Source organism: Oncorhynchus gorbuscha, linkage group LG03, assembly GCF_021184085.1.
Source record: "Oncorhynchus gorbuscha isolate QuinsamMale2020 ecotype Even-year linkage group LG03, OgorEven_v1.0, whole genome shotgun sequence".
In the NCBI taxonomy this organism is placed as follows: Eukaryota; Metazoa; Chordata; class Actinopteri; order Salmoniformes; family Salmonidae; genus Oncorhynchus; species Oncorhynchus gorbuscha.
Window position 1 is genome coordinate 71,142,226 of NC_060175.1, and position 25,062 is coordinate 71,167,287.

Below are 25,062 nucleotides of genomic sequence, written 5' to 3' on the forward strand. Positions count from 1 at the left end.
CCCATGTCTCAATTGTCTCAATGATTCAAAATCTTTCTTTAACCTGTCTCCTCCCCTTCATCTACACTGGTTGCCGTGGATTTAACAAGTGACATCAATAAGGGATCATAGGTTTTACCTGGATTTTACCTTCACAGTCTGTCATGGAAAGAGGTGTTCCTAATGTTTTGTGCACTCAGTATGTAATTGGTTAAGATACAGTCTGTTTTAGCAGTCAATACTGTATAATGGAAAATAATTATCAATAAATAATTATCAATAAAACAAATGTGTTTGTATTACAACTAAATACATGTCATGGCATTGAAACAGATATATTAACTACATATTGTTGCCTACTATTTGGGGTGCTACAATTTGTCAATACATTTCAATAAATCATTTTTTTTAAATAACATTAACATGTGGCTCCATTTAAGAATTGTAGGTGCAATTCTCAAATGGCTTTATATTTACAGAATCAGACCTTTTCATTTGCCATGTTGCATCTCGTTGGGATGACATTCCCCATCCTTCCCCTGTCATTCCTCATTTTCAACTACTACTCGTGCTTTGCTTCCCCCTGTTGGTCAAACTTCTCACTCAACACTACTGTATCGTCTGCTGTTTCATTTCTGCATTTACCAAAAGACACCACATAGTGGCACTCTGATATTAGTTTTGTGCTGTGTATCTTCTCATTGACAAACCCATACTAAAAGCTGACGTTATGTCTCTCCTACTTAGTTCTCAGAACAATGTGGAATGTGAGTATCAATTTGGAATAGAATGCCGTTTAGCCCGACAAGTTAGTTGTTATAGTAGTGCTGTATTACTGTCATAATAGTTTCAAAAACAAATATGTGTTTAATTGAGTTGCATTAATGACTCATGTTAGAGAAGACAACTGTTGATTAGAAAACTGCCTAATGTTTAACACCAAATCATTTAAAGAACTTTGCCTTTGTAGTTTTAGCAGTAAGAGAAACAAAATGTATTGCTGTTGTTTTTTCATCGAAATGTATGAATGTATAGCCATTTTCATATGCATATTATCCAGGCCTAACCTTCTCCATACAAGCTGATGTTATTGGTCTGTGTGTTGTGTTGCGCCAGGTACCCCCTACAAGAAGATTCTCCCACGACGAAACCGACATGTGGACCAGCGGCCAGATCCCCTCCTACCTACACCACTGGGGCTCCACAGAGGACGTGATGGGGATGGTCCATTACAACTCCAGCTTGCCACGCCACGAGAGGCGCAGGAGCAGCCCGGTCTCCTACCACGAGGAGAGCCACCCGCACCGCAAGCGCCGGCGCTCAGAGGATAGCGGGCACATGCTCAAGCAGCTGCCGCGGGTGAGCGGTGGCGAGCGCTACGAGGAGGCAGATTTGCGCTGCTTTAGCCGCGACGAGGTCATCAACTTTATCGATGAGACCCCGCTTCCCAGTCCCATGAAGAGCCCACGCCGCACCTCCACCATTTCCCTCATCCCAGACGTCTACGAGCAGCACATCATCTTGTATCCGCATTTCCCGCTCACCGATTTTGAGCGTGAGCCCCATGCCCTGCGGCGCCTCTCGCAGCATGGCAGGAGCTGTAGTCGGGGAGGGTCACCAGATGGCTCACACAGGGCAGACAGGGCGTGCGGTGGGGAAAGCTCCGGGGCATGCCGTTCAGGTTCCCTCCGTGAGCACCGGCGGGATGGGAAGCGCCATGGCGAACTAGTCCCCGCGGGGCAAAGCCTGCGGACTGGGGAACACTCGTCTCACAGGCCCAGCAGGACAGGAGCCCACAGAGCTGGGCCCGACTGGGGGGGACACAAGCACCTGACTACGGGAGACAGTAAAGGGAGCACAAATAGTTTTATAAGCTCACCTTCTGCATCAGCCTCGGGATATATCACATTTCACTCAGATTCCATAGGATCTGCCACCTAGATAGAGTAGAGAAAGTTTTTATTATGAATATTATTAGTATTATTATTACAGAACCATGGCATTGGGGTGGTGGAAAGATTTCATACTGGTATATCCTAAATAATGGTTGATTTTTTTCAGCCACACTAAACTCCCAAAGCCAGAACTTATACTCTGTTTTATTGGCCTTAAAGCTTTGTACACATTTCATGACCTGCCTACCTTTGCTTTAGTACCTGGTAGGCTAGACAACGTAGCAACTTTGAAAGAGGCTGTGCAATTCCTGGGAGGCAGTGAGCTCCACCACATTAGTGACTCGAACACATTGCTTTTAGTAAACCCATACTAACATCTCTTTTTAATCTTGTGCATATTCCACTCTTTTGTTTTGTGTCATTTATTGTACGAGGATTGGGGGGGGGGTTGGTATTTTGATATTTCTTTGCACTTCAAAATCTCAGATATTGTGTAAGGTGTTATGAGATGAGAGGGCAAGGCCAAAACAGGCCATGTTCTTATTTGTTGTGGTTATGACGTGTCTATTTGATGGATGATCATTTGCTAGATTTTTGATCAAAATAAACAAGGAAGAGAGGGAATGTTTTTTAGGAAATATACAAAACTTTATTTCTTCATGAAGGAAGCCCTCTGATGTTGTGTTGTGGCCTGTCGTTAAATATCCTTATACAAAGACATTATTGCAATTGCCTCACTTCAGTGTCATTTTCTACATGGTTGTGTAAGAAGAATTTCTACCATGACGTCCCTTAGACACTTTGAAAAAGTTAACTCGGCGTGGAGTGGATGTGACGTGTACATAATGAAAGTTACAGGTACATTGGATGTATGGTTTGGTGTGCTCCTCGTTCTTTCATTGAGGATTTGACTGGGATGTGTTCTTGTTTCCTCTTATAAATACTGTCATTCGATATTTATGATTACAAATGTGTAACAGTGGTCAGCACACGCACAGATATTCATGCAGACATACATAATACGATATACATCAGCCGTCAACAGTAGCTTAACCTCATCAAATGGTGCTTGACACTTGGCAGCAGAGGGTCAATCTGTATATCCCTAGATTGGCCCCAGTGGCCCTTTTAGGAAGCACCAGGATGTGCAGAGGGAAATCCTCCAGACCAGGGGTGCATCTCAATAGTCTGAATTGGTCTCCAAGCCTCCTTGTCTCCTCTCTATCGGCACAGATATCAAATGATAAGGTAAATCTTGCAATCAGTTTACACCTTTCCCATTCTTTCAGCTCAGTGAGGATGAAGAAAGGAGATGAGGAGAGGGAGTCACTACACTATTGAGATGCACCCAATGGCTCATGTCCAAAACATCTGCCATATCCCAATTTGAAAGATGTAACTCAGACATTCACATAAATCAGTCATTGATGTCAATGTGATATTTCTGGGAGGTAAAATTATGCATGCAGATCTCAAATTAGGATTACACCTCCTTTTGCTGAGCTGCATCTAAATAGTCTAAAATAGTGTCTGTTAAAAAGGATGAGGGTCACATTTAGTCCAGGATGGAGCTTTAATCTGCTACTGGCACATACTTGCACCATAGAAATAGAATTCCATGTCAGTCATACTAAGTGTACCAATGAGGGTACAGTCAAACTGCAATGGTCTGAGGGTCTTCCCCGTTCTAGGGATTCTATTTCTATTGCTTTAACTGTGACCAATCAGTGAATCTGGATCGAAGGACCATGAATAGAAGTACAGGTTCTCTGGGTGACCTCGACTAGAACGAGGTGCTTTTTCAGAGAATGTTTGACATGCCAAAGGGTGGCCAGTAAGAAGTGAAGCCAAGCATGGCTGAAGGAACTTGAATGGTGTTCATTAAATTCACCACCACCAATGCACTCCAGTGTTTATAGAGTATGTGGTTCACTGGTGGTGTGGGTACACATTTATATTCCTTTTTGCTTTGACATCCTTGGCTTAAATTCTTAAAAAACTCTAGATGGTGTTTTGGGAAACACTTGAAATCGGGGTCCATCAGGTGTATAATACCATTGAGGCATGATGGACCAAGGCAACCAAGGAGTCTTCCTCATGCTGGAAAGATTTTAATTCTATTGATAACTTGTTATTACAAATGTTTTCAACTTTAAAATGTAATATTCCCCAAATATGTTAATTTGGCAGTTCTAAAATCCTAAATTTGACATTTGACATGAATGTATTTAGACAAGTTTTGTGTAGGTTTGCAGATCAATTCATTAAATGGAGTGATAGTACTTTCAACTCGCAGTGTGCCCCAATTAACCCTTTTATAGCCTCATTATGTTGTAAAAAATCCTAGACTTTCTATGAGGCACACACACATTGGTATTACAATGCATCATAGTGATGTATTTTAAGGATGTTATAACTACTTGGAGTTATGACAGCTTATAATATGCATTATAATGCACTATAAGAGTATGGAGTTAAATGCTAGCCTGGGTACCAGTCTCTTTCTGCTAACATTCCACTCCTTGTACTCTGTATCATATGCCAAACATTTGGCATATAAGCTAAACATTTGAAATATGACATAAATGCGCTTAAGAGGTCAATGGAACGCAGACCATGGGGTATGGAAACACGCTCGATTGGTGCACATTCAAGAAAGTGGATATATATATACAGTACCTGTCAAAAGTTTGAACACACCTTTTCTTTATTTGTACTATTTTCTACATTGTCAATTAATAGTGATGACATCAAAACTATGAAATAACACAAATGGAATTATGTAGCAACCAAATAAGTGTTACACGAATGAAAATATATTTTATATTTGAGATTCTTCAAAGTAGCCACCCTTTGCCTTTTTGACAGCTTTGTACATTCTTGGGATTCTCTCAACCAACTTAATGAGGAATGCTTTTCCAACAGTCTTGAAGGAGTTCTCACATATGCTGAGCACTTGTTGGCTGCTTTTCCTTCACTTTGTGGTCCAACTCAACCCAAACCATCTCAATCGGGTTGAGGTCGGGTGATTGTGGAGGCTAGGTCATCTGATGCAGCACTCCATCACTCTCCTTCTTGGTCAAATAGCCCTTACACAGTGTGTTTTGGGTCATTGTCCTATTGAAAAACAAATGATAGTCCCACTAAGTGCAAACCAGATGGGATGGCGTATCCCTGCAGAATGCTGTGGTAGACATGCTGGTTAAGTGTGCCTTGAATTCTAAATAAATCACAGACAGTGTCACCAGCAACGCACCCCCACACAATCACACCTCCTCCTCCATGCTTCACGAGGGAACCAAACATGCAGAGATCATCCGTTCACCTACTCTACGTCTCACAAAGACACCGGTTGGTTACCAAAATCTCAAATTCGGACTCATCAGACCAAAGGACAAATTTCCACCGGTCTAATGTTCATTGCTCGTGTTTCTTGGCCCAAGCAAGTCTCTTCTTATTATTGGTGTCCTTTAGTAGTGGTTTCTGTGCAGCAATTTGACCATGAAGGCCTGATTATCACAGTCTCCTTTGAACAGTTGATGTTGAGATGTGTCTGTTACTTGAACTCTGTGAAGCATTTGTTTGGGCTGCAACCTGAGGTGCAGTTAACTCTAATGAACGTATCCTTTGCAGCAGAGGTAACTCTGGGTCTTCCATTCCTGTGGCGGTCCTCATGAGAGCCAGTTTCATTAAAGCACTTTATGGTTTTTGCGACTGCACTTGAAGAAACTTTCAAAGAACTTTCAAAGAATTTACTGACCTTGTCTTAAAGTAATGATGGACTGTAATTTCTCTGCTTGTTTGAGCTGTTCTTGCCATAATATGGACTTGGTCTTTTACCATATATGGCTATCTTCTGTATACCACCCCTACCTTGTCACAACACAACTGGTTGGCTCAAAGGCAAAAATAAATTCCACAAATGAACTTTTAACAAGGCACACCTGTTAATTTAAATGCATTCCATGTGACTACCTCGTGAAGCTGGTTGAGAGAATGCCAAGAGTGTGTAACGCTGTCATCAAGGCAAAGGGTGGCTACTTTGAAGAACCTCATATAAAATATATTTTGATTTGTTTTGATCACTTTTTGGGTTACTACATGATTCCATATGTTATTTCATAGTTTTGATGTCTTCCCTATTATTCTACAATGTAAAAAATAGTTTTAAAAAATAAAGAAAAACTCTTGAATAAGTATGTGTCCAAACTTTTGACTGGTTCTGTTATGTATATATTTGTACCTTTATTTTATCAGGAAGTCATACTGACACCAAGGTCTCTTTTACAGATGATCCATTAATTACATACATTATAGAAAATACACATGAAAATATAAATACAAGCAGAAATAAATAAATAAAAACACATTCATCAGTAATAAGCAATAAGGATATTTGTCAAATCCGTCATGATTAATGTATTGTAACAGGCACACAATGTGATTACTAAAGTCCGATTTATATATTTTTGACTCTTTTCGTTGCATAACAGTTAGGCTAGTTGTCCCTTTTCAAGTTTAGAAGTGACTACTAATTGCTAAATGGTATTCCTATAAACTGATAGCATAGCTAAATTAGCATACAGAAATCGGTGACATTAGTCAAAGTCGTTTTTAAGCAGTTGATTTATGATGATGACATGATGGAAATGTATTGGGGTTGACATCCATACAAGCATTATACTCCGATGTTTACCCCAACATAGTGTGAAATACACATATAAACAATAGCCTAAATGTAGGCAAATGTTGTTGTTGGACAATGAGGAGATTAGGGATCTTTCCCCCACAGCATCTTTCCCCCACGCGTTTCCATGGCATTCCCATTGTTTTGGTCGAGTTCAATTGACCTCAGAAACTGGTACCCAGGCTAGATAAATGCACTTATAAGGTATACTGTGTGTGTGCCTCATAGAAAGTGTGCTATTATCATAATACTTTGCTTACAAATGTTTTGCATACACATTAAGCTAATTTGTTTCTATAGCATAAATCATACTCCAAAGTCCAGGTTATTAATTTAGGTTAGCCTGTTAATTGTGCACCTCTCACCCCTTGTTCAATATTCAAATGAATATCATAATGTGAACACCTTTCTTTGAAAGTATTGCCGTCTTTATATTCCCTTTTCGAAATATGCCACGTCATTGACTTTTTCTGCATTATGTTTTTCTCTGTGTTTACAGTAGCCTACCTATTTATCAGAATCTAATTTTGTAACATATCCTGCTCTGTTAAAGCTTTTATGACTGTCAATCCTATGAAAAATATTTGGTGTTTTTGTTGCTCAGATGATGGTTTTGTTAAAAGGATAAAGATCTATTTCGAATCAAAGTTGCAGTGGGAAAAAAACACTTTATTAGTTTGAAATCTTTGAAAGTGAGTTTTGCGTTTGTATTTTGAATAGTTTTTTTTTTCCGTGAGGTGCACATCAACCATATTAGAGTTTGATTCACAACACGGTTTTATTGAATTGTTGTTCACACTTCTTTGAGATAATTCGAGATATTATTCTGTACGGACCAGAAAAAAATAAAGCAGATGTTTCGACATATCTTGTTTTTGACATATTTCTTATGCACTCACATTTCTTAATGGGCTCGCGGTCCAGATGTGGTCGGCATGCGCAATTTGAGTATCACTAATGTAGTCTATTCAATAGACAGTTCTAGCACTCCAACTTCATGTGATTCTTTTCCGGACTAGCTCTGTATGAGGCTGAAGAACATCCTCAAGTTGCCCCTGAACACTGCCATTTCACGCATGCGGTCATGTCTGGTCCATAATTCACGTATCGTAAGCCTAGCCCTTAAAAACTCAAGTAGCCTAAATGTACACTATCATAATATTTGTAGCAGGTGTTTTGAACGCTTGACTCTGCAGATTCAGTTACGTCTAGCCCCTTACCCTCGTTTCCTTGAGAATGTCGTCCTGTGTAGCTCAGTTGGTAGAGCATGGCGCTTGTAACGCCAGGGTAGTGGGTTCGATCCCCGGGACCAGCCATACGTAGAACGTATGCACACATGACTGCAAGTCGCTTTGAATAAAAGCGTCTGCTAAATGGCATATATACCTTGTTCACAACTTACCCGCAGCCTGTGAGCCTCGACATGGGTCTTTATCCATCTCGAAGGGAAATTCCACGGTATTGTGGAAGTCTAGTCGTGCTGCAACCTGGTCTCATGGTTAATACACCCAATTGCAACGATTATACATACGCCTAATTATGATAGATTTTCGTTGGTGGAATGGGGGTAGTCGAGTATTTAACCCATGTTAGTCCTATTACTTTAACGCTAGAATAATGTTATAAATTAATTATATATAAGCCTACCCATTGATTCTTGAAGAATGTAACCTATAAATGAGTTTAGTTCAACTATCGTACCCCACCACAACCCAATAATAAACTTGTTTTACTGCAATGTTTGTAAACAACTTCAATGTAAACGAACAATGTACAGCCTCAAAACAATGTGCCATTGTATATCATGGATGGTCAGTCCTTGAATTCATAGCTCTGTCTATGAATTGAAGAGTGGTTACATTTCTTCACCCCATCCCTTAGCTTTTTAGCGAAACAGGGGCGGGGACTATGCTTTGTTATTGTTTCAATAAAGTAATATATGCCATTTAGCAGAAGCTTTTATCCAAAGCGACTTACAGTCATGTGTGCATACATTCTACGTATGGGTGGTCCAGGGAATCGAACCCATTACCCTGGCGTTACAAGCGCCATGCTCTAACTAACTGAGCTACAGAAGGACCACAAAGGACCATAAAGGATGATATCTTTGAAATAGATAGGATTTTATCCAGTTTCTTTCAAATTAGATGATTTGAGGCTATTTTGCACTCTTCGTTCTAGTGTAGCCCTATCAAAAAATTGGCCAAGAGAATATCGAATATGCCTCACCTTGGTCATAGACCAAACGTTCCACCTGAAAAAACATCTCTCTACTCCACCACAGGGTGTTGAAAGGCTCGGTGGACACGGGGCATGGCTCTTTGCATCGCTGTATATAGGCCAGGCCTACACGTCTGCCTCTTATGGGCGCTTGACTGGGCACAGTCTAATGCAAATACGTTTTTATTTTCCATTCTCTGTGTTTCGGCTCTGATGCACCACTATTATGGTGCAAACCAAACTAGCTTATTTAAACAACGCTGAGACGAGTTCATAGACATTCTTAAAAGTTTCAGTGCATTCAGGGTGCACATCACGTGGCTTGGCTTTTCTAAAGTAAAACAAACTCAAGGGCTTTGGTAGGTTCTTTAGCCTATACATCTCCATGTATTCACTTCACTAAAAGCGCAACAGCGGGACTTTTGGGCCCATATGGTTGCAGTGGGTCTGCCTATATTGAAAACGGCTTGCTCTAAATAGGCTACCCTGGTCACAATCGTCTAAAACCCAACTTTTAAGTTAGATATAAACGAACATTTAGTACAAAATGTAGGCTATGACGGACAAAACGTGGATGCATGGTGTAGGCCTGCTAAGAAAAGGCATAGAGACATAGGCCCTTAATGTGAGCCGCGCAGTCTACAAATAGCGTGTGGGTCAGAGTTTGCACACAAGCAACTTGAACCAGTCTTTTTTGTCTTCTTTTTCTCTCACATTGCTGGAAGGCGTCCTTTTCTTCTGGAACCCATGCGTCGTCAACGTCCCCAGCACGCAGCAGGCCGGCAATACCATCTGAAAGAGCGATGGGCGTTTCAGTGATTCTCCTCGCTGCAAGGTGCCATCCTCTCCAACCTTAGGCGACATGAAAAGAGAGCCATTTTATGATTCTGATGCTAGACCTCCAACCAACTATAGCAGCGGAAACGCTGTTTTCCATCCAAAAGAAACCAACTTTTATTTTTGGGGTCACTTTGGGCCGGCTATATCGATACATCTTTATGAGTAGCCTGCTATCTATAGGATATATAGACCTACCCAATCTGACTAAATGAAAGTGAAATTAAGCGACTATTCTTATATGTATGAGCTTCCAAAACCAACGTCTAGTCCACAATGAATCCCAAACCTCCATAGCGTTTAAGATAACATGGGGCCTATGAGACGAGAAAGCAGATAACGTGCATGTAAATAATTAGTAGCAGAAAATTGCTGTGCTGTTCAACAAGAACCTAATTTGCGCGCTGCTGTTTCGGTAGTTATGCGTAAAACTGGAGAACAATGAGATGAATGGCGCGTCATGGGATGCGCCCTAGGCGGTTGACAACCCCCCAGATTTGTTTCCTCACTGGTTACTTAGGCCAATGTCGTAACATTGCCAATGTAGGAAAGGGACTGATATAGGCTATAGCTTCATTGACAATGTTAATACATAGCAGCTTGAGCTTTATCATGGATGTGGCACTACTGGGAACATGGGGTGCCCCTGGGAACCAAATGCCAAGGTTACCCGATGCCAATCGTTTCAGCAACAGGTGACAGCCATGTTTGTATCTTTACCTGCAGTCGAAATAAAGAAGAAAAAGCAACAATAGAATATAAAATGGTCAAGTTATAGATATTAAAATAAACGTAATCCCCTGGCCAGTCCCAATGTTGCTTTTTAGAACGAAGAAGCTGGTGAGGTCCGCCACCATTTGAATGCATGTTCTAAACCTGTATCAAGCACCTGGTGGCACAGCTCTCTGTGCAACTTCATACACGAATTTATTGATATGCTTTTGGACTTTGGTACAGGATGACACACCCCTGTTTAATAATAGGCAAAATGAATAAAAACAATGTGTGACCTATAACTTCCCCCACCAGCCAAGTGGCTAATTTATATTCCATCTTACTAACTAGGCGTACTGCAGATTCGAAACCATTTTCATTACATATGTAAGATGTTAATGTGAGACAGTTTTGTTTGCTACAGCGGGAAAATAATCCTGCAGCAAATGTGGAAAATCAAGTTTGAAATGTCAAAGTGGAAATTACTAACTTCAGAAGCCTTTTAAAATCTCAAATACACGACAAGTTTAAAATATCCTGCATTGCAGCAACGTTCTCTTGCAACAGGGTGATCAAATTAAGATCCTACATCTGTATAAAACACACTTTTAACCATGTCAGTGACAAGGATGAATTAATCACTCCGTGTGAGCAACCATTGAGAGGTTAGAAGAATGACTCCAAGTTCAAAAAGGGGGAGGGGTTAGGGCAAAGCATTTTTACGAAGTCAAAATAAATTTAGGGAATTTTGCAAAGCTTTTGTATTAACATTTGCATTGGTGTTATCTATTCGAGTCTATTCAATAGCCCTATGAAGCCAGCTAAGGTCATGGCTGCTTCAGAGACTGTAGCTAAATATTTAGATGATGAGGAATGGCCTATTTGGCTTGCAAGATGAGTTTAGGTGAATAAATGCATTGTTACTATTGCATTTTATTCTGTATTGTACAAATTGGTTACAGAATGACTTATTACTTTCATAAAGAAATGTGTGTGTGAGTTTCCCATCCATTCACTTTCCCAGTCCACTACCAAATAAGACAACAAAACGCTTATTTAGTTCTTTCAGTTCTTTGATTTTATTGATACAATTTAAAAAATCTGTACAATAGTAAAAACATTATTTAGAAAATACAAATCTACACCGTGCAAATACTACACAAAGCATTTATCAGTTCAAACAAATCTCCATTCAACATGCTACCAAGGACGCCAAACATTGTGCATGGTAACTGCATGGCTGTGTTGACCATTTGAGAGACACTTGTTTCTGTAGCATGAGCTGAGAGTGTTATTTAGTTTAATCTTATTTGTGGATACGATGACTTGACTGGTCCCTGCGGAGAGTTTAGTAGGTTTGGATTCCGACACGCGCACCGTAGCGCTGTAAGGTTCGAGCGCCCTGATGCACCGGGCGAGGGGCACTGTGGTCGGTGCCTTGCTCACTTCGTGCCCAACTATCGAAGGAAGACGTCTTTGCATCGGGCAGCACACAACAGTTTCGGGCAGCACATGTTTTGCGACCGTGTCGCTGTCCGCGGTGCTGGAGTTCTGAGCCTGTCCTCCCGCGCAGTGCAGGCTGCTTGAAAGGTGCGTCAGCATGGTCAAACGACTGCTGCTCCCACTCGAGTTGTCTTGCAAGTACTGGTTCACGCCTGCTAGGCAGCTCCTGAAGCCAGCTTGGTATTCAGCATACTCGGAGTTCATGGAAAATCCTGTAGAAAATGAGAGGAACATTTTGAGTAAATATGGCACCATGCGTAAAACCCAGCCTGACGAAAATGTCACTTGTCAGTAGATCGAATAATTGCTGGTAGAAGCTAATAGTGATAGGCCAGCCTATCGAGGCAAGGCCTAGAACGAGATAACAAATAGTTGTGATGGATAACGCACCACTCTGGATCTTCTGAAGATTTCTCAGATGCTTTACAGTTAGTTCCAAGATGTCCGCTTTCTCGAGTTTGCGTTTTCGAATCTGAAAAGGAGCATACATTTAGCCACTAAGCTCTAAAGCACGATTGGTTTGTATCAATTGACCTAATAGATTCGAAGTATTACTTACATTGCTGGTGTAATAATTCTCCAGCAGAGATTTTAACTGGTCCAAACATTTATTTATGCGCGCTCGTCTTTTCTTCTCCATCAATGGTTTGGATACCTTACAAAAAAGATAATTAATGCATTAACCAACAATTCAGCAGTTACTTTAAAATATTCGTTTTTGACATTAATTTGTTTGAAAGCTATTATTACTTGCCAATAAAGCATGCATGTAGGTAACATAGGTTACACACCTTTTTCCCGTTTATGATTTTGGTCTTGATTACACAATCGGATGTCGACACCATTCTGAAGGTAGTTTCTGGTTTGCTAACAGATGTTGTTGACCTACTGCCTGAACTGTTCCTGGCGCACGAGTGAAGGAATTCTGCCTCCGGAGCCGATTTATAACGTCCCCCACTTAACATCTCAATGCAACAAATGCCCTGTGGGTCGCGCGCGCCGAGATGAGCGCTGCTTTGACAGCCACAAACAACCAATCAGCCAAGAGCTCTCAACGAATAATCTATTGAACGCGCATCATCTCCAAAGGCAGCATATCTTGGACCTCTAACAGCGTAAATATCTAACATCTAAATTTTAATATATTATTATAACGTTATGCTATTTATGGAAAGAAGCACAGTCATTGCGAAAATGACATTGTCTCCAACACGTTTAATGAATTGATGAAATAAAGGTATATTATAGCCTAGCATATCTGGAACATAGATTAATTAAATAAATAAAAACATTTTAGGGAAAGTAGGTTTCAATGCTTGACTTATTATTTTAGCTATTTTCATAGCCTTCAATTAGTGTGTGGTGAGCTAATGTCAATGTCCTGTCAACTAAATTATAAAAAATGACTACATGTTCATGAAATCTGATGCAATTTCCAAAGGCTAAATGTAAACCTATACCGACACGCCTATAGACATATCAGTAGGCTTCAACATTCAACATGTGAGGTGAGATTTTACAGAAAAGCGTAGAAAATCACCCCATAATGTGTTGATGTTAATTGTGTTTTGCTCGGTTTGGGGACTCATACCAGGTCTTGCTATTGATTCTTTTATATCGGAGTTTCACGCCAATGAGGTTAAAGGCAGTACCGTGGAAATTCTCTCCATGTCTCCACAACATTTCAATTTTCTGGTGATACAAGAATCTGAGACACCTGTTGCAAAAACCTATGGTCACACACTAAATCGTCTTGCGACCATAAAGCATATCTAGGCCTATCTCAGCGATATCCACCATTACATTATACAGAAGTGAATATGTGAATATGTGTTCCCTATGTTTTTGTTTTATTCAGAAATAATGCATTGCCACTTTTGTCTTCGCAGGCACCGAGGAGAATCGGTGGGCCGCCCCCTGTCTTGAGGCCCTTGCCTCCAGATTCTTCACACAGCGCCCTCAAAAGGCACAACCCTTGGGAAAGTCATGCCAGCTGAACCGCCTGAATTAGCCCACCTGCACTGCTTTGCGCATCACAGACATTGACAATATACAAGATACCTTCTGGAGAATCGGGGACTTTTCCTTGAAGTACAGCCAACCCTGAAGAAATATACATTATAGCCACAACATTAGACACTTTCTATCTTCAGCTTTTTTGTTCTTCTAAAAATCTAAAAGTTTTAAATTCTTGTGAAGTTAAATAAAGTGGCAGCGGAAGTATCGTCCAAGTAGGCCATATATTATGTAGCCTGTAATTGTGGTGTAAATGATTGATAACAGCCGAAGTGAAAAATCGAATGTGAAACGGGAACATGCCATTTGTTGGACACGCGACATGCTCAATGGAGATTCTATAGACTACTTTCAAAGTTGCTTAAGTCCTCTCAAGTTTGATTCCAGACACAATGGATGTGTTCAGATGACAATAAGCGCGCGGGAACAAATGGCGGGGAAAGAGAGAGGGTTTGGGCATTAACATCTCAGTGTATTCAGTTCAGGGACAAGGCGCCCCTGAAAAGAAGGCAGTATATATGCCTACTGAGAGGCCATGGATCTTTTCTTCTGTCCGTTTTGTGTCCACAAAAAGTGGGCCGTATCAAAGATTCCTCTCACTTTCAAACACAAAACCACATTGTCCCGTAAGTCTTTGAAAGGGAGTTGTTAAAGAGAGTTGAGAAAGGCAGTGGATTAAAGATAGGCCTTGCTAGGCTTTTGTCAGGGAATATTTCCTGGAGAGTTTTTTCAGGAAAAGTATGTTTTATTAGAACAGTAGCCTAATAGCCTAATAAGGCCTACGCATAGGCCTATATACTTTCCACAGTGGTATAATTTTCATGAATTTACTCAAAAAAAGTTAAGTAATCTTAATTGTAGTGTTTAAAATACATGCAATGTAGCCCGCAGTTGGCCTGTATAATAGCTTGCATAATGAATAGGCTACACATGGACAATGCACAAATATTAATGAGCCTCGCAGACTAATTTTTATGTTTAATTACTCCAATCGGACATGCAATAAGCCGAAAATAACGGATGGAGAACAATAACCTATAAGCCTATGTTGTATTAATCATTGAACTCAAAAGATTAATCCTCGATACTTACTGTTTTGAATCAAGGTGATGACATATCATGGTCAAAATAAATAAAATATATAGCCTATATTTATAAAGCTATGCCTATGTCTACAAATTGTACCTTAAAGGTCATATACAGTGCATTCGGAAAGTATTCAGACCCCTTGACTTTTCCCTCATTTTGTTACGTTACAGCCTTATTCCAAAATTGATTACATTTTTGTTTCCCTCAAGCTACACACAATGCCCCATAATGACAAAGTGAAAACAGGTTTTAAGAAATTGTAACAAATGTATAAAAATATTAATACAGAAATACTTATTTACATAAGTATTGAGAACCTTTGCTATGAGACTCAAAATTGAGCTCAGGTGCATCCTGTTTACATTGATCATCCTTGAGATGTTTCTACAACTTGAATGTAGTCCACCTGTGGTAAATTCAATTGATTGGACATGATTTGGAAAGGCACACACATGTATATCTACAGTGCCTTGTGAAAGTATTCGGCCCCCTTGAACTTTGCAACCTTTTGCCACATTTCAGGCTTCAAACATAAAGATATAAAACTGTATTTCTTTGTGAAGAATCAACAACAAGTGGGACACAATCATGAAGTGGAACAACATTTATTGGATATTTCAAACTTTTTTAACAAATCAAAAACTGAAAGATTGGGCGTGCAAAATTATTCAGCCCCTTTACTTTCAGTGCAGCAAACTCTCTCCAGAAGTTCAGTGAGGATCTCTGAATGATCCAATGTTGACCTAAATGACTAATGATGATAAATACAATTCACCTGTGTGTAATCAAGTCTCCGTATAAATGCACCTGCACTGTGATAGTCTCAGAGGTCCGTTAAAAGCGCAGAGAGCATCATGAAGAACAAGGAAGACACCAGGCAGGTCCGAGATACTGTTGTGAAGAAGTTTAAAGCCGGATTTGGATACAAAAATATTTCCCAAGCTTTAAACATCCCAAGGAGCACTGTGCATGCGATAATATATAAATGGAAGGAGTATCAGGCCGTCCCTCTAAACTTTCAGCTCATACAAGGAGAAGACTGATCAGAGATGCAGCCAAGAGGCCCATGATCACTCTGGATGAACTGCAGAGATCTACAGCTGAGATGGGAGACCGTCAAGGACAGTCCTCCCATAGGACAACAATCAGTCGTATATTGCACAAATCTGGCCTTTATGGAAGAGTGGCAAGAAGAAAGCCATTTCTTAAAGATATCCATAAAAAGTGTTGTTTAAAGTTTGCCACAAGCCACCTGGGAGACACACCAAACATGTGGAAGAAGGTGCTCTGGTCAGATGAAACCAAAATTGAACTTTTTGGCAACAATGCAAAACGTTATGTTTGGCGTAAAAGCAACACAGCTCATCACCCTGAACACAACATTCCCACTGTCAAACATGGTGGTGGAAGCATCATGGTTTGGGCCTGCTTTTCTTCAACAGGGACAGTGAAGATGGTTAAAATTGACAGTGAAGATGGATGGAGCCAAATACAGGACCATTCTGGAAGAAAACCTGATGGAGTCTGCAAAAGACCTGAGACTGGGACGGAGATTTGTCTTCCAACAAGACAATGATCCAAAACATAAAGCAAAATCTACAATGGAATGGTTCAAAAATAAACATATCCAGGTGTTAGAATGGCCAAGTCAAAGTCCAGACCTGAATCCAATCGAGAATCAGTTTTTGATTTGTTAAAAAAGTTTGAAATATCCAATAAATGTCGTTCCATTTCATGATTGTGTCCCACTTGTTGTTGATTCTTCACAAAGAAATACAGTTTTATATCTTTATGTTTGAAGCCTGAAATGTGGCAAAAGGTCGCAAAGTCCAAGGGGGCCGAATACTTTCGCAAGGCACTGTATATAAGGTCCCACAGTTGACAGTACGTGTCAGAGCAAAAACCAAGCCATGAGGTCGAAGGAATTGTCCGTAGAGCTCCGCGACAGGACTGCGTCGAGGCACAGATCTGGGAAGGATGTCCAAACATTTCTGCAGCATTGAAGGTCCTCAAGAACACAGTGGACTCCATAATTCTCAAATGGAAGAAGTTTGGAACCACCACGACTCTTCCTAGAGCTGGCCACCTGGCCAAACTGAGGAATTGGGGAGAAGGGCCTTGGTAAGCGAGGTGACCAAGAACCCGATGGACAGTGCTCCAGAGTTTCTCTGTGGAGATGGGAGAACCTTTCAGAAGGACAACCATCTCTGCAGCAGTCCACTAATCAGGCCTTTATGGTAGAGTTGCCAAACAGAAGCCACTCCTCAGTAGAAGGGACTGGGATACTAGTCAGGATCAAGGGAAAGATGAACAGAGAAAAGTACAGAGAGATCCTGCTCCAGGCTTTCAGGACCTCAGACTGGGGCAAATGTTTACCTTCCAACAGGGCAACGACCCTAAGCACACAGCCAAGACAACGCAGGAGTGGCTTCTGGACAAGTCTCTGAATGTCCTTGAGTGGCCCAGCCAGAGCTGGGTTGAACCCGATTGAACATCTTTGGAGAGACCTGAAAATAGCTGTGCAGCGATAGATCTTGAGAGAATCTGCAGAGAAGAATGGGAGAAACTCCACAAATACAGGTGTGCCAAACTTGTAGCGTCATATGAGGGTCTAATCACTGCTAAAGGTGTTTCAACAAAGTTTTTTATTTTATTTCACCTTTATTTAACCAGGTAGGCAAGTTGAGAACAAGTTCTCATTTACAATTGCGACCTGGCCAAGATAAAGCAAAGCAGTTAGACAGATACAACGACACAGAGTTACACATGGAGTAAAACAAACATACAGTCAATAATACAGTATAAACAAGTCTATATACAATGTGAGCAAATGAGGTGAGAAGGGAGGTAAAGGCAAAAAAGGCCATGGTGGCAAAGTAATTACAATATAGTAAGTAAAACACTGGAATGGTAGTTTTGCAATGGAAGAATGTGCAAAGTAGACATAAAAATAATGGGGTGCAAAGGAGCAAAATAAATAAATTAAATACAGTTGGGAGAGGTAGTTGTTTGGGCTTAATTATAGGTGGGCTATGTACAGGTGCAGTAATCTGTAAGATGCTCTGACAGTTGGTGCTTAAAGCTAGTGAGGGAGATAAGTGTTTCCAGTTTCAGAGATTTTTGCAGTTCGTTCCAGTCACTGGCAGCAGAGAACTGGAAGGAGAGGCGGCCAAAGAAAGAATTGGTTTTGGGGGTGACCAGAGAGATATACCTGCTGGAGCGTGTGCTACAGGTGGGAGATGCTATGGTGACCAGCGAGCTGAGATAAGGGGGGACTTTACCTAGCAGGGTCTTGTAGATGACAAGGAGCCAGTGGTACTGAATAAATGGTCTGAATACTTATGTAAATGTGGTATTTCAATATTTCTATTTTTTATACATTTGCAAAAATGTCTAAAAAACTGTTTTTGCTTTGTCATAATAGGGTACTGTGTGTAGATTGGTGAGAAGAAAACAACTGTTTAATCCATTTCAGAATGAGGCTGTAACGTAACAAAATATGGAAAAAGTCAAGGGGTCTGAATACTTTCCGGATGTACTGTATGCTGTTCAAATTGAGTAAAATGTGTCAAAAATTGGTGCCGCAATTTCGATGCTATGTTTTCAAGTGACAATGCAACGTTTAATCAGTATGAAATCTGACCGCTCTGCTTTGGTGTATGAAGGCTGGTTCTCTTCCTTTGTTCTGGTCTCTGCATTATGTCGTCGCTTTCACGCTCTGAGTTAACATGCACCGTGTAAAACCTGATTTCAGCATGGCAACTTGGCAACATGGCAAACTTTGTTCTTTTTTGTTGTTGTTGCAAGCGCACACTGGAATGATTTCACGTTAATTACGCGGTGTGTTATATCAGTTATCACTGGTTATAGGCGAGTTCAGAATATGGAGGCTTCTCAGAATGTTGAATACAGATATTTATATAATTAATATAATGTTAAACGAATTGAATGAGTTACAATTCACAAAAGTTCGAGATTTTTTTTTTCCTGCATGGGGTTTAAAAATATCCTTAACTGGGTTATACCGTCACTCCCTTTCTTGCGGCTCTCAAAAGAATTGGTCGCCTCTCCATGATAATAGCTCAACGAGCGACTTGTGTCCAAAATGGGCATGATAATGACGTACCATTAAATAACAAGTTAAGTGTATGTTTATAAAAGGACCTCAGACTTTTTCCCTCCACTTTCACTTTTCTCCCTCGAGTAACTCATTAACCAAGACAGTCTATTGTCATGTATGCCTGCCAGGGGGACCTGACAAAGAGTGCTGTAATAATTGGAGTATTCGAGAACTTGTTAACAACAATTAGTGAAGCAATTATACAATTACCTGCAATAAACTGTTTTTCTCCAGAGGAAAACTCGCCCCCATTTGCAAGAGAATGGCTATACATTACACAGCAAAGTTCAGGTAAATCGAATGGAGATGACTTTTGGCAAAGTAGACATGTATAGCGTGAATTGCCACATGCATATTCCAGCATTGTATTAGGCTCAGCCATCGGATCATATACATGTTGGCTTTTAAAATGCTTCACAATGCATCTAATAACCTACACTCTTAAAAGAAAAGTTATATATAGAACCAAAAAGGGTTATATCGCTTGCTTCATATTGGCACCCCTAAAAGTTCAATATAGAACCCTAATTAACTCCCCTTTAAAAAAATGAACATATGGGTTCTATTTAGAATATTTAGGGCTGCCATATATGAAGCAAGCTATATAACAATTTTAGAACCTTTTTCTGAGTGTAGCCTACAATAAATTGCCAAAATTAAGTTGCCAAACATAAAGCTTTTGGGCAAGAAAAAAACGATAGACTTATTTAAAGATGTGAAGGCAATTTCACACATAGAAACTGCAACGGGAGCGAAGCAAATCGAGGAACCGCCTCTCAACTATTCAGGGATCTGACGCAAACTGGAGGATGCAAAACCTTTATTATGGGCCTACACTTGGGGAGTTCGAAACGAAATCACACAGGTGCTGACGCTGGTGAACTGTTTATATCGAATCATCTACATCCTTCGAAATTGCGGAAGGGGGATAAATAAAAGCCACGCGACGGGCCTGTTGGCGAAGCTCTGATCAAACATCAAATATCATGAATTTCTATAGACTGGTCTCCAGGTTATTTAAGGGTCTTTACTTTGGTTAAGGCGCACAATAGGTTGTGTTTGGCTATTTGCACCGGGGTTACCGTCTGAATAGAACAGAGGTCCACATTAACATCGCTTAGGGTTTTCTCAAGGGCCGAAATGAACTAGTGGAAAGTAACTTTATAACTCGCAGAGGATGAACCCTTTGTCAAGCGCTCCACTGAAAGACACAAGCGCCTAACAAAAGAGAGACGTCATTGTTAAACACTATGGCTCATGGGTATTGATGCGCCTTGAATTGCTAAACATCTGCCATTTACTTTGCAACCACTTCAACCGATTTGAATACGAATAAAGTGTCTGTGCTTCTTAGTAGTCTGCACTATCTTTGCCCGTGCGTAAAACAACAGAGTTGCCAAGCGTATGAGCGGATTAGAAATCGAAACTTTTGAGCTAGGCCTAAACATATGGCTCCCCTATGGCATCGAAGAAGAGCTAACTGCTAAAACATGTTTTATTGGAAACTGACAAGTGAAATAATAAGAATCCTTGATATCAGGCCTGGTTGTCAAAACGTTCTTCGTTTCTTATTTATCTGCTCACAAAAAGAGACACTAAACGTTACTTGTGCTATTAGTTAAACCTACATGAGACTATTCAATGAATATTAATCTAGTTTCTTTTTAAACCTGAAATTATAACTTTCTTTCTGTAAAAACAAAATTGTGCGTCATTGCGCAGTTGGTCCATCAATAGGCATGCGCTTAATGACCAAACTAGAGAGATAGAGAGAGCGAGAAAGTATCACTAACGACAAACAACTGTATGTATGGATATTAGGCCTAGTCAATCTTAAATTCTAATAATTTTGTAGCCTACAAACTTTGTTAATAATCAAACCAAATTGCGCTTCAATGTATTACCGACGGAGTTTATGAAAGAGTTCTCGACTCAATCAAAAAGGCATAGGCTATATTCTGTAGTCTACTGCTATATTCTGTAGTTACCCATTTGTTTTCTTTTAATGACTAGTCATGTGAGAAACAAGGGGTTGTGGCATACGATGTGGCATGTAAAAAGCACAAGAAACAGACAACTCTGACAACGCATTTGTCTACTTGCGCACGACAGTTATTCCAAACACAATAGACCAACTGTATAGTTATAATTTCTTACTGAAATCGAGTCCAAATACTGTAAGTCTATATAAGCATTTAAGAAATAGCCCGGCTACACAGCTGGTGGGTGAATCAAAGAAAGACGTTCTTGTGACCCGTTTTCTGCAGCAGGTTTTCCCAGGGTTCGTCCTTTATATGGCAAAAGTGGAAAATCGGAGTGTACAACTGAAAAGCCAGGGGGCGTTCCTCCAATTTTCCTCGCTCCATATTTTGCAGGGCAGAGAAATATGCATTCTCTCCCTCACTATCAGCAAGTAACATGGTTGCTGATGCCGTTAGTAGACAGCCAAATAAACCATTGGATAGGCTATACCAGATCTAAATGCATGACATTTTTACATGCAATATGTTGTAATATTAGCTAAATGTTTCCAATAGCCAATTAATTGAGATAATAGTTATATTTGTATTATCATCAACTTTTTCCATAGAGAAAAGTCCTGCTTTTTTAACAAACGTGTATATGTTAAAATGGATATGCTCGCTGTTTGAAATATCCAAATAATATAACTTAATCGACGTGTGTGGCGTGTATCGTGCATCTACCCTAAAATTGGTATGAAATCGTCAATTTGTTGGTGTCAGCGTTCAGCTGGCCAGGCGCGCCATATGCCATGCTTAGTGGCACTATTTACCGATTCGTTCCTACTTTCACGGTCCATCCTCCTCTTCTTCTTGCCAGAGAATTGAATGACAACAACAAAATAGCAATTTACCCTCTGAAATGGTCCCATACCCCCCAAGGTACGAGTCCTTTCCGTTTCCATCAGGGGCATTATCCTTACTTTTTTTTTTACAGCACAAAAATGTAAGAGCTAAATATGTGAGAATGTGTGTGTGTGTGTGTGCAAAAGTCTGTCAAAGGTTACAATTCAGATTAAAATAACAAATATAGGCTAAAGCTTAATTCGTCTGTGAGACTTTAATTCGGCTGTAGAACATATCGTCCTCTTTCTACGTTTCTGAATATTGCAAAAGTAGGTACAAAACTGTTGTAGCATCCTTGGTAGAATATACACTATATATACCAAAGTATGTGGATGCACCTTCAAATGAGTGGATTCGGGCTATTTCTGCAACACCACGTTGCTGACAGGTGTGTAAAATCGAGCACATAGCCATGCAATCTCCATAGACAAACATTGGCAGTAGAATGGCCTTACTGAAGAGCTCAGTGACTTTCAACGTGGCACCATCATGGGATGCCTCCTTTCCAACATGTCAGTTTGTCAATTCTCTGCCCTGCTAGAGCTACCCCAGTCAACTGTAAGTGTTATTATTGTGAAGTGGAAACATCTAGGAGCAACAACGGCTCTGCCGCAAAGTGATAGGCCACACAAGCTCATAGAACAGGACCGATGAGTGCTGACGTGCTTAGCACTACTGAGTTCCAAACTGCCTCTGGAAGCAACGTCAGCACAATAACTGTTAGTTGGGGAGCTTCATGAAATGGGTTTCCATCGCTAAGCAGTCGCACACAAGCTTAAGATCACCATACGCAGTGCCAAGTGTCAGCTAGAGTGATTTAAAGTTCACCACACATTCTCTGCAGTGATGAATCACGCTTCACCATCTGGCAGTAGGGCAGACGAATCTGGGTTTGGAGGATGCCAGAAGAACGCTACCTGCTCGAATGCATAGTGCCAACTGTAAAGTTTGGTGGAGGAGGAATAATGGTCTGGGGCTGTTTTTCATGGTTCGGACAAGGCCCCTTAGTTCCAGTGAAGAGAAATCTTAATGCTACAGCATACAATGACATTCCAGTCGATTCTGTACTTCCAAGTTTGTGGCAACAGTTTGGGGAAGGCCCTTTCCTGTTTCAGAATGACAATGCCCACGTGCACAAAGCGATGTCCACACAGAAATAGTTTGTTGAGATCAGTGTGGAAGAGCTTGACTGGCTTGCACAAAGCCCTGACCTCAACAAACACCTTTGGGATGAATTGGAACACCGACTGTTAGCCAGGCCTAATCTCCCGACATCAGTGCCCAACCTCACTAATTCTTGTGGCTGAATGTAAGCAAGTCTCCGCAGCAGTGTTCCAACATTTAGTGGAAAGCCTTCCAAGAAGAGTGGAGGCTATTATAGCAGCAAAGGGGGGGGGGACCAACTCCATATTAATGCCTATGATTTTGGAAGGAGATGTTGGACAAGCAGGTGTCCACATACTTTTGGTAATTTAGTGTAATTGACCAATTTCAATAATGTGCAAATAAACACAAAATTAATTACTGAGTTTTATAAAAAAAATATTAAACTATTATTTTACCAGGTAAGTTGACTCAGAACACATTCTCATTTGCAGAAACGACCTGGGGAATAGTTACAGGGGACAGGAGGGGGGATGAATGAGTCAATCGTAATTTTAACTTAGTGCGTTAATATAAATTAGTGATCTAAAACAATAATTCTAGAAGTTTAGCCACAAATAATTAGACTTTGTTTCACAAATCTAATGTTCATAAAAATGTAATAAAACATAATGGAAAAATACACATTTTACCCATGAAAGGAGCTAGGGTCAGAAGACTGCTGCCAGATGTCTTTGGGAGTGACTGGAGGATACAGAAAAGCACAGGCCCACCCATTTTATTTAGTGTCAAGGTCTACTGGCACCACCCTCTGGTAAAATAATGTATAAACTTTACACATCAAAAGTGTGATTGGCTGCGTTAAAACAGGAAGCCAAATTCGGATATTTTTCCAGGATAAAAAGCACACAAGGAGAACATAAGGAGTACATTTACTTCAAACTTTTGCAGCATAATGACAAATTGCTTTGATATGCCTAAGACTCATGACATCTGTGCAACGAACCTCATCCTCCTCTTCTGAGGAGGAAAAGCGAGAAGGATCGGAGGACCAAAACGCAGCGTGGTAAGTGTCCATATTGATTAATTCAAAAAACACAACTGAACACTGGAACAAAATAATAAACGTGAAGAAAAGAAACAGTCCCGTGTGGCGACAAACACCCACAACCCAAAACTGAAACCCAGGCTACCTAAGTATGATTCTCAATCAGGGACAACAATTGACAGCTGCCTCTAATTGAGAACCATACTAGGCCGAACTCAAAAACCAACATAGAAAAACCAACATAGACTGCCCACCCCAACTCACGCCCTGACCATACAAAAACAAAGACAAAACAACTAAGGTCAGAACGTGACAATCTGTTCTAAATTTATGCAATATGTGAGCCTACTTAATCCAAATACTTACATAAAAGGTATTATAGATATAAATCATACCAGCATAAATACAGAGCCTTCAGAAATGATTCATGCCCTTTGACTTATTCCACATTTTGTTTTGTTACAGCATGAATTCTAAATGGATTAATTTTCACCCATCTACACACAATACCACATAATGACAAAGTGAAAACATGTTTATAGAAGTTTTTGCTAATGTAATCAAAATTAAATACAAAAATATCTAATTTACATAAAGAGGTCACAGCCCTGAGTCAATGCATGTTAGAATCACCTTTGGTAGCAATTACAGCTGTGAGCCTTTCTGGGTAAGTCTCTAAGAGCTTTGCACACCTGGATTGTACAATATTTGTACATTATTCTTTTAAAATTCTTCAAGCTCTGTCAAGTTGGTTGTTGATTCTAGCTAGACAGCCCTTTTCAAGACTTGCCATACATTTTCAAGCCTATTTAAGTTGAAACTGTAACTAGGCCATTCAGAAACATTCAACGTCATCTTGGTAAGCAACTCCGGTATATATTTGGCCTTGTGTTTTAGGTTATTCCTGCTGAAAAGAGAATTTGTCTCCCAGTGTCTGTTGGAAAGCAGACTATGTTTCCCTCTAGGTTTTCGCCTGTGCTTAG

General features: G+C 40.3%; 2 protein-coding genes across 3 annotated transcripts in view; one reads left to right on the forward strand and one right to left on the reverse strand.

The window, feature by feature from the left end:
* Window positions 1-4,804, forward strand: part of LOC124031837 (probable G-protein coupled receptor 153) — a 63,000-nt gene extending 58,196 nt beyond the window's left edge. Inside the window, exons 5-6 of one of the 2 annotated variants that reach the window (XM_046343571.1) lie at window positions 727-746; window positions 1,096-4,804. In XM_046343571.1, coding sequence (XP_046199527.1) covers window positions 727-746; window positions 1,096-1,920 — 845 coding nt within the window. In that variant the 3' untranslated portion in view covers window positions 1,921-4,804. The remainder of the gene's footprint in view (window positions 1-726; window positions 747-1,095) is intronic. The other variant, XM_046343569.1, reaches the window with a different exon arrangement.
* Window positions 4,805-11,532: 6,728 nt separating this feature from the next.
* On the reverse strand, window positions 11,533-12,770 carry her3 (hairy-related 3). Its single transcript, XM_046332771.1, has 4 exons — window positions 12,627-12,770; window positions 12,395-12,490; window positions 12,226-12,307; window positions 11,533-12,047 (listed from the first exon to the last, which is right to left on the reverse strand). Exons 1-4 carry the CDS (start codon window positions 12,678-12,680, stop codon window positions 11,533-11,535), a joined length of 747 nt encoding a protein of 248 aa, XP_046188727.1. The 5' UTR covers window positions 12,681-12,770.
* Between the last annotated feature and the right edge of the window lie 12,292 nt (window positions 12,771-25,062).